The 14,121-nt window shown below is 40.0% G+C and overlaps 1 protein-coding gene across 1 annotated transcript in view; it reads right to left on the bottom strand.

The window, feature by feature from the left end:
- The window catches only part of LOC136627920 (E1A-binding protein p400-like), a 111,123-nt gene that overhangs the window by 23,743 nt on the left and 73,259 nt on the right, over positions 1–14,121 (bottom strand). Inside the window, exons 38-41 of the mRNA XM_066603433.1 lie at positions 12,161–12,334; positions 7,124–7,171; positions 2,760–2,896; positions 99–155 (exon numbers count right to left, since the gene is read on the bottom strand). Of these exons, the coding sequence (XP_066459530.1) occupies positions 99–155; positions 2,760–2,896; positions 7,124–7,171; positions 12,161–12,334 (416 nt within the window). The remainder of the gene's footprint in view (positions 1–98; positions 156–2,759; positions 2,897–7,123; positions 7,172–12,160; positions 12,335–14,121) is intronic.

Here is a 14,121-nt window from a genome sequence, read left to right as displayed (position 1 = left end):
CCCATTGATGAGCAATTAAAGACATATCCAAGAAACAAATGGAATTACAGTACAATAGCATCAATCTTACATACTACAGAAATGAATCAGATAATTACCTTTCGGCAAGTACAGAGGCATGCTTTGGATTTTTCTGAAATGGGTTCATTCCCAAGCTGAAGCATGTAAAATATGAAAATATTAAACTAAATATATTAAATTACAAATATTATACCACGCTATCTTTGACAACTTCCAAAACTTCTGCTAAAAAATTTATGTTTCCAAGAGTTCACAATGCAGCTTCCTGTACTTCTTGTATCTTTATCGCCATAGAGTTAAATGAGAACTCTCCCTTTGCCTACAGTTGCCACTAATGGTCTGTATGCAGCTAGCTCCACCTATTGGTAGGTATAGGTAATCAGAAATGTATTATTTAATTTTATGGTTCTGCATAGGAGATGCACATTTTATCCGTAAAACTGAGTACCTTACTCTAAGTATAATTTCAAATTAATTAGCATGAATTCAGGACTAAAAAAAGGTATACTTTAAGAATGCAAGACCTGCTTAGTCAATTTATAGAACACCCTTCATAAATAAACAGTACATAAATATTGAGCTCTTCGAGACCATTAAACCCTTCCCGCTATAAGAAGTACATTTATGTCCTGCAGCGTCGGGGTATGTATGAAGTGAGATTGCAGTGTGATCTCCCTCCATAAATGTGGGTGATGGCTGTTTCCTACAGCTGACACCTGGCGGCAACAGCTCTGATAAATCGCGTGCCTGATTGGAGCTGCTAACGTTTTAAATGCCGCTGTCATTTCTGACAGCGGCATTTAAATCCCTCGAACTCTATTCGGGGGTCTCGCACGTCCCCCCAGCAAAAAAATCGCAGGGAGCCATGCAGGTGTTATGGCAGTCCAGGCCTTTCTGAAAGGCCCCAGGGCTGTCTTAGTGGAATGCCTATCAAACCATCCCTGTGGGGTGGTTTCGTAGACTGCCTGCCCAATTGCAGGAGCGAACAGTCCCCTCTGGGGACTAAAAAAAAATTAAAAATAAGATCAAGAAAGTTTTACTAATTATTACAAAAAAAAAGTAATGAGTCTAAAAAAAACCTTTTGCAATATTTATAATAAAAGAATCTAAATAAAACAAAAATACATATTTGGTATCGCCGCGTACGCATTATCTACCCCGCACGATGAACGTCGTCAGAAAAAAAATTCGTATGTATTCCAAAGTGGTACCAATACAACCTGCAGGACATCACGCAAAAAATGAGCTCTTGCACAAATGTCAACGTAAAAATAAAAAAGTTATTCTGCGCAGAGGATGGAGACAAAAAATAATTTCAAAAAATTAAATATCTTTTTAAAAAAAACTAAAAGTTATACAGCAAAAAAAAAACCAAACTATATACGTTTGGTATCGTAATAATCGTACTGACCCATAGAATAAAGTTATGTCATTTTTGTTGCAATTTCTGCATCGTAGTAACAAGATGCACCGAAAGATGGCGGAATTTCAGTTTTTTTCATTTTACTCCACTTAAAATGAAACATTTTTTAGTACATCATATGGTACATTAATTAGCACCATTGAAAAATACAACTCGACCCCAAAAAAACAAGCCCTCAGACATCTATGTCAATGGATAAATAAAGGAGTTCCGATTCTTTAAAACAGGGCAGGAAAAAAAGGAAAATGGGGAAAAAAAGGGCCATGTCCTTAAAGGGTTAAAGAGTACCTACACTTTCAGGTGACTTTTCAGAATAAGCTGTCATGTGTGTACATGAGGAATAACACTATTTCTAGCCATTCTATGACCTGTATATTGTATTATAACATTTTCCCACTCTGCCGCCTCAATCCTAATTTATTAGTTCTCTCTGAGCTGCTGGGCTGTAACTAGCTGCTATGATGTCTCCCAAATACAGCACATATAGAGAAAATATCCTGTTCCCCCCTCACTCTCTGTGTATCACACCCTCAAAAGCAGCAGCATGGAGGACATTACACAGCGATACTCGGCAATGTAGCTGTGATTCCAGTACCGGGGTGAGGTACAAAACCTACTAGAGCCTTTGGCATCTTCTTTTCGTCTCTTGCTTCTCCCTTATGCTCCTTTTTCACGGGCTGACTATCGGCTAAATAGCTGCACAAGCGGGTGACGTCAGCGCTAGTTGTTAGCTCTTGTACAGAGCGTTTAGACAGGCAGATCACCGCTGACTAACGCTCACTTTTTGCTCAGCACTTCACATTCTATTTGAAGCGCTGAGCGGGGATCGTTTACATGCAGCGAAAAGTTAGCAAACCACTGCTGATTTTAATGCTGGTTGAAAGTGAGCGACAAACAAAAAGTAAACTAATAGTAAACGACTGTGACATAACGACTATCGCGCATTTTCAGTCATTTGAATGAATTTTGGACGATAATCATTCCATGTAAATGGCCCTTTACTCTGCAGCTACTTCCTTGCCCTCCTCCTTCACCTCCCCATACACATTTATAGGCAGTAGCTGGAACCAGATCTCTCAATAAGTGGAAAATCCATTTTGTCTCTGCAACTCTTAATCTGGATCTTAGCAATGAACAGAGAGTGATCAATGTAAGAGGAGGAGTGGAGAAGTGGCTGATAAATGGAGAAAGAGACATTTTTCTCTAAGATGTATTTCAAAGTTTCTTATCTTCACTTGTACTATTGATCCAAGCAAATTTTGTTGAAATGACAGTCATTAATTAAATTTCACTTGCACACATAAGCTGTCCTTACAGGGGTTTTATTGGTGGGTTCCTTTTTCCTGCTGTCATTTTCATCAGCTCAAAGCGGTTGGTGTACAGCTGTGTGTGCGTCACGCCTTCATCCTGGGCGTAGATCTGACTAGTCCGGAGAGGACGACTGTTCTTAGTCTGAGGATGAAAGGCTGCATTTAGTGACCAATATAAACCTGTGGAGGACCACTGTGATTGGTGTAAATGTACACATTGCAATACCTGGGACCATTTTTACAGCAGTATTAAAGGGAATGTGCACCCTACTTTTAGCCCTATAAACTAAGCCTTTAATTCATTCTAATTTTCTAATGGGTGGACTACTTAGCAGTTGCGCTCAATGAATTCAGCGGAGGCTTCCAGCACTGACACTGGGGGAACAACGGGGGAGGTAAGTATAAATCTTACATCCCTGGACTCCACGGTTCAGGTACTTTCAGGTCATAAACTTAGTTTATATGGCTAAGAGTAGGCGACAGATTCCAGAGACTGAGCAAAATTTTCAAAATTTCCCAAACGTTTCCACTTATTGTCATTATTCCAAACATATCATTGAGAACTAAGGCGGAGAGGGGCAGGGGGACCACAGGTAAAGCAATATCTCTGCAGCCTTGTAAAATAAGTTAAAACCTTATATTGGAAAATTACATGTTATCACTTTACGAAGCCTATAACTTTCACATTAAAGAGAATGTCTGTTTCTTCGTTATAACAGTATGCTCAATACAAATAGAAAGCGGCGGCCATTACAGGTACTATAAAGGTTGTATCTATTGTTGCTTGCCAATCTTGCCATGCAGAAGAGTAGCTGAAAAAAATCTACAGGCTTTATAGAAACCATAATAGTCTTTCTTGTTCTCAGTTTGGGATAGTGATTCTCAATTTAATTACTGCAATGTTTCCAATCCAGGGGAACCCTTTATTCCAATCCTGCCTGCAAGCCATAAACCTACTGCAAACTGATGAGGGGCAATCATTCCGAAACAGCTGTCTGCGTATGGTTATTCTAACTTTGACTCACAATTCCCAGTCACTATTACAGGACTTGTTTAAAAAGTTCAAGACTGACTTGCAGAAATGTTGCCTTCCAATAGGTGGCACTGCAAAGGTATTGTTCCATCTTTCCATTTGCATATTTCCCAGAGGAACATGAATGGCCTTATAAGTCTCCTTGCTCACCTACTAGGTACTCTCCTTAAGAAGAAACAATACCCTTCCTGAAAAAAATCTGTGACATGTTAATTTATTTTTTTCACACAGTGCGTTAGTTAAATTTAATGGGTGGAGGGGAAAGCCCCGCAAACACCACATAAACATAAATTTTAGGTTTCTGGACAAAGGTTTTCCTGTAATAACAAAAATAGATGAAGACTTTTCTTATTGATTTTAATTTCATTCGATGTTTGTGATGCTTCATTTATCATAGCCATCTTGTCATAAATAGGATGGCTGCTATAATAAGGAAATAATATACCCAACTGCTGTAATATATAAGGATGCAACAAGCCGCTGAGTTTTCCTATCATACACTGAGTTAATTGCACATCTGTTATTACATCATTTTAATGAGTTGGTAATTGAGAATCGGTAGTTTACTTTGCCCATCTTCCATTATTGCAATGTTTTTCACACTGTGACTGAACACTCAGAGCCCGGTCTTTTTATCAAAGTGTACAACTTAAAAACATATATTTTGTATTTTACAAATCTTCAATCTATGTGATGTTAAATATTCTTATATGTAAAAGACAAAAGTATTATAGATGTTATACTTTTATTGACTAATTAGAAAATTATATTTGCAAGCATTTGGAGCTCACATTCCCCTTCGTCAGAGAGATTACTAAAGAAGCACTGAGAGATAAAGTTACATCAAGATATTGTATATGTGGTGAAACATCATTGAGATAAGCCAGAGCAATAAAAGTTAGGATTGTGTATAGATGGGGGGTTAAAATGTGATGACTTAGGATCTGGAGTCACTCATGGTGCTGTAAAGTGTCCATGTAATAGGTCATTAAACTAGGAGTTAAAGAGGTACTAACTTTTCAGACAACCTATGCTCATGTTATAGCCTATGTATGTCTCATCAATCTTGCAACATCCTTTCATTAAAAATGTTGTTGCTTTATCACTGTAAATCACGTTTAAAGTGGCTGCCACTGGGGAAGGGGGGTCTCCATTCTATAACCTCTAAAATCCACTGCCTACAGCTAAGTACTGATCTTCTGCAGTTACTACATGCTAGGACATGGGTAAGGGGCTATCTTCACAGGCTGCTCCCTGTACTCACAGGCTGACAGATCTGCAGACACTGTATCTCCAATACTCACAATCTCTGCCTCTTCTGCTGTTACAGCATGTGTGTCTGTGAACACATTATTTTGGGTTTACTAACCATTTGGAGAGAATATCTCTGAATGCCTGAATCGTCCTGGGAAAGCAGGGTGGTGGGTATTCAAATACTGCTTCACTGCTGATTGAACCAGAGACAGAGCAATGCAGCATTGGAAGTAAGGGAAAGTAAGTACAACACAGTGAACTACTGGCAGAATGCTAGTCTTGCTACATGCCTCCTGCCTGATAGTGGATTGCAAACAGCAGGACAACAGAAAAATGGAGCAGACCACCTGAAAATCAGAACTTACAGACGTGAAACAGGGTGCAAACAGCAGCAAATTCGCAGGTAAGGAGAACCTGGTGTATTTTAGAAAACGTGTTGAAAACTCAGGTATGCTTTAAATGTAATCCATGATTCAATGATCGGAAAATTGTTATCAGTTTGAATTTCCAGACTTTGTTCTCTCTGTCGGTCTCAAAATGACCTTTGAGTATTAAGACTTTTAAATTTTTCACTGTGTCCTGGTCCAAAGAAATGACTGCGCACAGGTGTATCCAGCTTCTTCTTTACTGCTTGTCTGTGTAGATTCATCTTGGATTGTATCCAATGTAGATTACATCAGGGCACCTTCAACAACATATCATGTACCCCATATTGGAGGATGTACAGGAGAAAGTGTCAGTGATTTTATAGTTCTGTTGTGCGCTGGGTATGTGTACTATGATAGAATGCACATACAGGTTGTGCATTCTCTGCTGTTGCAAAGGAAAGTCCAGTCTCTAATAGTGATGAGAAGGCACTTCTGACAAGGAGATTCCTCAGGTGTGGTGGCTGTAGAAAAAGCCAGCTAGCTCCCAGTCTCGCTACGACTAAGGGCATGTACCTCCAACAGAAACTGCCATGTTGAGGTTGCAGATGGATATTTTAACGTGCACTAATGAAGTTTAGGATTTAAACTTCCCCAAGCCGTGAGTGAGGGGGCCTTTACTACAGCACATTTAACTTCACATCTCGTCAAGTGAGCATGTGTTCGCTCTCTCTTCAATACTTGGACTTGGTGGGCGAGCTGGATCTTTTCTATATTTATTTCAGTATATCGCCTTCGTGGAGAATGCGAGTGCTGAAAGCTCGCAAATATACTTTTTCCGGTCGGCCAATAAAGGTGTCACCTCTATAATACTTTGGTCTTTTTTATACGAGAGCATTAAACATCACATAAAGTTTTCTGGCTAACATGGTAACACGCTATTTTTGATATGGAACGTAAAAATCTTCAATAATAGATTAGAGCCGTCATAAAACAAACACAATGCACACAGTGATGTCTTTTATTGGATTGTATAAACTATATGACATAACTATAACATAACTGTTATGAAAAGTACTTCTGAGCAAGGTCATCGCAATATCCAACTTAAAATGATTGCCATCGGAAAATGTACTTTTACTGCAATTATAGTTATTAGTTGTGGATATAATCAATCGTGCTACTCTACCACTGCAAATCAGCGGTGCAGCAAAAAGCCACCCCCCCCAAACCAACCATAGCAGCTGTTGTTACATAAATGTATTTTTATCGTTTATCTCACATTACGCTATGACATATGGTATTAAAACTCACAAAATGAACCGCAAGATTTTCTATTAATAATTCATATCAAACTGATATAATTGAGCAAAATTCATTTTCTTTGAAATATGTATAACGGCCAATATTATTCCCCCCCTAATAAATTAAATTTGTGTAGAAGCAAGCGATATTTCTAATTTAATCCTTGACAACTGTGGGTAAGCCATAATTGGAAAATGATTGGAATTTATCACTACTCAATGATGAGGGGAACGTTGTGTATTTGCAAGTAATCTGCTTCTGGCAGAATTATTACGCTATGTCGATAGGTTTATAAAGGGTTTAAACATGTCTGACGTTCATTCGACGTTCTCTGCATAACAATTACAAGGGTTCTTTTAAGAAAGCAGGTAAAATAATAAAATGCATATATTTATCGAAAACAAATACAAACCTTGTATATACTCTTAGTTTTCTTCTTCGGGTTAGCTTCAAACATGATCTATTACAAAAGAGGCATCAGTTACAATTAATGAATTCTTAAGCAAGAACAACAATATTAATATTGAGAATGGTTTCCCGTATACGTATTACGCTCCATATAGTCATTCTGTACTCTACCCATTTAGCCCTCCATTAATTATAATACTTATTTTAACCATCGCACTATGAAAATGTTCCATTGCTAGTTGTGTCTCAGCTCACGGCTCGCCAATGACCTCCACTAAGGATATGTGCGTAATGGTCAGCCTGGAGCTGGTCATGCACAACAAATATTTGCTGGCAGATACTGCAAGTTACCAATTACCAACGGATTGGATGACAAGCTGATATGTATGGGGTCAGCTTTATAGTCCCCTGCCATCTGGAAGCCATCCAATCCTGGAAAATCAGCAATGCGAAATGCCTGGCAGCTGTTGTCTCATACTCCTATTTAAACAGCTGAAGAGGTATATTTATGGTTCTTCATATGGTATATTTAAGGCTCTGTTCACATCTACACCAGAGGCTCCAGCACAAGTCCAGAATGCAGAACTTTTTGGTCTGGTAAAATGCCAGACAGAACGACAGGGGCCAAAAGGACGTTGGGTGCCGCTTGGTTCCGTCACAGAACGGAACCATTTGGACAGGATATTCTGTTTTGCTGCTCTTATAACAGAGCAGGAAAACGGAATCGCCAATGCAGATGTGAACATAGTCCAAGTTGAAGAAGATGAATAACTTTAGATAAGGGTTCAAAGCAATTTGCTTATTAAAACAAAACAAAGAGAAAATGTTGGATAAAATTATGAGAGAGAATTTTGATTTTTTTTATAACAAGTAAAAATATTTATCTATAATTGAGAACTATAGAATATTGGAAATAGAATGGGCCATCAAATATATACATAAATGGGTGTTTATAATACATCGTAAATTTAATCAGTTCTTACTAAACTCTAAAGGCAAAGTTTGCTATAGACAGTGTTTTATCAACAGAACCGACTTGTACTGAATTACAGGGCTATTTCATTCTTATAAAGTGATGGCATATCACTAGCATATGCCATCCCATTTTGATCATTGGGTTCCGACCTCTGGGACTCCCATTAATCCTGAAGAAGGGACTCATAGAGGCAGAGGAATACTAAGAAAGACTAGTTTTTTTAGAAATATTCACTGAATGTATTCCTAAAACGTAACTTTTATTAAATAATATTTAAAACAACTCAGGGTGCCACACTGACACGACGTGACATAGACAGACATACATGTATAAGAACAGCTCAATATTAAGCTAATAGTAAAAGATGTTAAGAAAGAGACCCCATATGAGTAAATAGCTCATATAACAGGAGGAAGGCACACACACATGAAAGTCGTATATGTTGGTGCCAGCCAACAATAATATGGGGCTACTGACCGGAACTGCGATGGTGCAATTCCCAGATATAACAAATCCCAAAAGAGAAAAAATTCTCTTGGACCAGTGCAGAAACTGGATAGGTTGGTACACGAATATAGATTAATTCGTATTTGGTTCTCGGTTCAACGCGTTTCTGTCAGAGGACTGACTTCATCAGGAACCAACTAACGTGGAACAGTTATACTAGGAAAGGGTGCAATAACCCTAACTAATATGAAAGAACAAAGCTGCCGTGACTTGGCGTCAGGCGGATGCGACGATGCCACAAGACCCGATGATAGTACTAAGCGAGCCCTTGGACCGTGCACCCTATCAGACACTCCTAGAAGGTGGAAGGTTACCACCAAGACCAGTCGCCTGAAAGCACAGACAGTGCAGACAGATGGTGACCCAAAGTAAGTGGTGCGCAGCTAGTGTAAAAGAACAAAGCTGCCGTAATTCGGCGTGAAAACCATGCAACGATACCACAAGGCCGGATGACAATGATATGGCGGTCCCTGGATCGTGCACCCCTCTTCAAAAATAGAGGGTAAGCGACTACCACCGATAATGGTCGCCTTAAAGCACCAAAGGTATAAACAAATGGTCGCCCAATAATAGTGGTTTATCAGATTGCCTTAAATAAAGCCAAGAAGTAGATGCTTGAAACCAATCTATTCTGAATTAGCAAGATTCTATGCTGTTACTAGTAGGGCAACAAATAGAGTAGGAGCAAGAGAGTGATGCAGCAGCACCTCCAGTCTGGATGGTAGACTGGAGGTAAATGTGGTCTATGAGAACCGTGTCTCCTTATAAAGCAGCTGAGAGGTAAACGCCCTGAGAGGGTTGTGATCCCTTTAGCCAATGGATGCTTGAGGGTGGAATTAGGGAACACCCCCTTGGGAGGATCATAGGTACCTGTATCACAAGATTAGAGATTGGTACTAGATCGCCCTATAAAGTAATTGTACATGAATTAGATACGGTGAGCGGGCCGGCGATGTATGTCTTTATTCAGCCCAAAGCTCAATCAGTGTTGTTGCCATATTCCGAAGGGAATGACAGACGGTGGTGACGTCATCACGTATGTGCGTGGTCACGTGACCGGGAGTCACGTGCAGGGGATGAGCTGGTCCCGAGTGTAATACTCGCTCTGTATGAGCTAAAGGGACTGAAGGAAATGACGCAAACACATATGGAGGAATCACATGACAGAGCGTAGTGCAGGGAGGGAGGAGTCAGATACAGATCCCTGCCCTGATATGTAGAATCTGACTGCCGGCTCACTATGGCAACAGGGACGCATACAGGGTAACACAGGAGGGGGGCGGAGTTTTAATCCAAACTACCCTTGTAGCATATAGTGAAATGATAGATAATAATGTGAGTTGGCGGTCGGTATGCATCCATAATGGATAGGACGTGCAGACCAGCTGTTGTAAATGCAGTGAATGATGAAAAGAACAATTCTGATCGATGGCATCATATAACAGATCCTGATGATTTCAGAGAGATATATAATTATATGCCTAAATAGGCTAAAAGATATTGGATGATGCTGAGCCTATATTGGGGGATGCAAAGTATCCCAGCACTAACCTTGTCTATATTAGTGATAAATGCAATATTACCAGTAGGCTCATAGCTGAATTGCCTATATTAGCTGGTAAATCCAACCTGCCAAAAATATGAACAGATAATGGCCAGGGTAATGGGATAGGTATAGGAGATAGGATAAAACCAGAATACGAAAACCTAAATCCCAAAATGGGATTAGTGGTCAAAACGGCAGTCACAAGAAACAGCCAAACGGAAGGGTTTCGTTGAGGCCATTTGGGGACACAGAGTCCAAGCGGAAAATCCACTGAGATTCCTTTTGTAGTACTTTACGGTTAGTGTCACCTCTCCTTCCGAAACTGCGAATGCATTCGACGCCCTGAAATTTGATATTAAATATATCATCAGCATGGATGTGGCGCATATGGTTGGCCAGCGGGGTACTTTCCCCTCTCCTGATGTTACCCACGTGCCCCAAGATACGTCTACGGAACTCCTGTATGGTCTTACCGACGTAGTTCTTGGGGCACGGGCAGATGGCAACGTAGACCAGATGTGATGATCTACAGTTGATAAACTCTCTTGTCTCGTATGAGGTACCAGTCGTGGCACAGACGAATCTCTTCCCTTTCTGAATGAAGGGACATGCTTCACAGTCGTTACATGGGAAGGTGCCGTTCGGTCGAGCCGACCCCAACCATGTACGTCTGCTTTGATCAGTGTCAAGATGACTTTTGATGATATGATCCCTGAGGTTCCTACCCCTTCGGAATGTGAAGAGTGGAACATCTGGGATGGCATCCTTAATATCAGGGTCATCTTTCAAGATGTGCCAGTATTTCCTCAATAATTCTTGCATGAAGGGTACTCCATCATCATAGGTGCCGATCACCCTTGTCGTACTATTTGATGTTTTAGCCGAGAACCAAATACGAATTAATCTATATTCGTGTACCAACCTATCCAGTTTCTGCACTGGTCCAAGAGAATTTTTTCTTTTTTTTTTTTTCTTTTGGGATTTGTTATATCTGGGAATTGCACCATCGCAGTTCCGGTCAGTAGCCCCATATTATTGTTGGCTGACACCAACATATACGACTTTCATGTGTGTGTGCCTTCCTCCTGTTATATGAGCTATTTACTCATATGGGGTCTCTTTCTTAACATCTTTTACTATTAGCTTAATATTGAGCTGTTCTTATATATGTATGTCTGTCTATATCACGTCGTGTCAGTGTGGCACCCTGAGTTGTTTTAAATATTATTTAATAAAAGTTACGTTTTAGGAATACATTCAGTGAATATTAATCCTGAAGAAGAAGCGTCTGTAGCGCTGGAGTACCAATGCAGTAAGAGAGAGAGAGAGACCTAGAAAAAAAAATGCTCGAGTCTCCCATTGTAGCCAATGGGGTTCGTTACTCGAGTAGAGCTCTCAAATTTTACGAAAAGCTCGACTCGAATAACGCGGACCCGGGCATTTGGATGCTTGCTCATCTCTAATTGTTGACCCTTTACTCTCCGGATCCCAAAGGTCGGCCCCCACCAATGATAAAGTGATGGCATATACTAGTGATATGCCATTACTTTTCCAGATTGGAGAACCCTTTTAAATGGGTTGTCCCAAGAGAATTCCATTCTTTCTTTTATAACCTGTAAGGTGGAGCTTCAACAGCTGGGACCTCCATCTTTCCAAGAATGAGAGACCCATTTGGAAATAGACAGATGCCCTCATTCAGCTATTTCTGATACCCAGATTCAAATCCAGCTGAGAACAGAGCTCCTCGGTTTCAGATAGGGTGGAGGTCTCAGACATCAGGCACACACCTAACTGACTTTTATATAATGTTTGATTGTTGGAATTAATTGAAATGATAATTTATTCATATCCAGACACAGGCAGAGCATACAAACTCCATCCAGATGTTGCCGTTGATCAGACCCAAAATCCAAGCACTGCAGGGCAACAGTGCGACCACTCTGCCACCATGCTGCCCCTATAAATTACATATAACAAACAACATAATAGTAAGCCATAAAACTACTTCTCACCTTCCCTTCTTCTCTTGGGATGATGACATTTTCATACCGACTGCGGCACTGTTTAGAGGATCGATAAATTCTGCTGCATGAGTTCACCACATCGCTGACTAGGTCCCAGTTTGGGGTGTGAGCTGGTGATACCACTGTTAGATTTAGGGGCAGCTCCAAGAGATGTTTAACAGCCTGCAAATAGAAAAATACAGCAATGTCTAATTATGCCATTTTCATGATGTACATTTATAAGTGTTTCAGAAAAAAACAACACAGTTTAATATGTATGCAGCGGAGTGTCCACACAGTGTACTAAATATAATGGGCATAGAAATGTTAAGTCCCTTTCCTAACTATGTGCATATACTGAAGACAATCTACCTCACCTCTATGTGTATATACTGAGGAGAATCTACCTCACCTCTATGTGCATATACTGAAGACAATCTACCTCACCTCTATGTGTATATACTGAAGACAATCTACCTCACCTCTATGTGTACATACTGAGGAGAATCTACCTCACCTCTATGTGTATATACTGAAGACAATCTACCTCACCTCTATGTGTATATACTGAAGACAATCTACCTCACCTCTATGTGTATATACTGAGGAGAATCTACCTCACCTCTATGTGTATATACTGAGGAGAATCTACCTCACCTCTATGTGTATATACTGAAGACAATCTACCTCACCTCTATGTGTATATACTGAAGACAATCTACCTCACCTCTATGTGTATATACTGAGGAGAATCTACCTCACCTCTATGTGCATATACTGAAGACAATCTACCTCACCTCTATGTGTATATACTGAAGACAATCTACCTCACCTCTATGTGTACATACTGAGGAGAATCTACCTCACCTCTATGTGTATATACTGAAGACAATCTACCTCACCTCTATGTGTATATACTGAAGACAATCTACCTCACCTCTATGTGTATATACTGAGGAGAATCTACCTCACCTCTATGTGTATATACTGAGGAGAATCTACCTCACCTCTATGTGCATATACTGAAGACAATCTACCTCACCTCTATGTGTATATACTGAGGAGAATCTACCTCACCTCTATGTGCATATACTGAAGACAATCTACCTCACCTCTATGTGTATATACTGAAGACAATCTACCTCACCTCTATGTGTACATACTGAGGAGAATCTACCTCACCTCTATGTGTATATACTGAAGACAATCTACCTCACCTCTATGTGTATATACTGAGGAGAATCTACCTCACCTCTATGTGTATATACTGAGGAGAATCTACCTCACCTCTATGCGTACATACTGAGGAGAATCTACCTCACCTCTATGTGTATATACTGAGGAGAATCTACCTCACCTCTGTATATACTGAGGAGAATCTACCTCACGTCTATGTGTATATACTGAGGAGAATCTACCTCACCTCTGTGTATATACTGAGGAGAATCTACCTCACGTCTATGTGTATATACTGAGGAGAATCTACCTCACCTCTATGTGTATATACTGAGGAGAATCTACCTCACCTCTATGTGTATATACTGAGGAGAATCTACCTCACCTCTATGTGTATATACTGAGGAGAATCTACCTCACCTCTATGTGTATATACTGAGGAGAATCTACCTCACCTCTATGTGTATATACTGAGGAGAATCTACCTCACCTCTATGTGTATGTACTGAGGAGAATCTACCTCACCTCTATGTGTATATACTGAGGAGAATCTACCTCACCTCTATGTGTATATACTGAGGAGAATCTACCTCACCTCTATGTGTATATACTGAGGAGAATCTACCTCACCTCTATGTGTATATACTGAAGAGAATTTTTCGTGCAAACAACAGGTAAACACCTGTACCAAATTAACTCAGGTGAAGCCAGGTATATCAGCTAGTCTACTATAAGTGGCATAAATAATGAGGCAGAACCAAGCAAATAGAGAAGCATTTCAGATAAGTAGAGTC

The sequence above is a fragment of the Eleutherodactylus coqui genome, chromosome 5, assembly GCF_035609145.1.
Source record: "Eleutherodactylus coqui strain aEleCoq1 chromosome 5, aEleCoq1.hap1, whole genome shotgun sequence".
NCBI classification, from domain to species: Eukaryota; Metazoa; Chordata; class Amphibia; order Anura; family Eleutherodactylidae; genus Eleutherodactylus; species Eleutherodactylus coqui.
The sequence above is the reverse complement of the archived record's forward strand: the minus strand, read 5'-3'. Positions and strand labels throughout refer to the sequence as shown.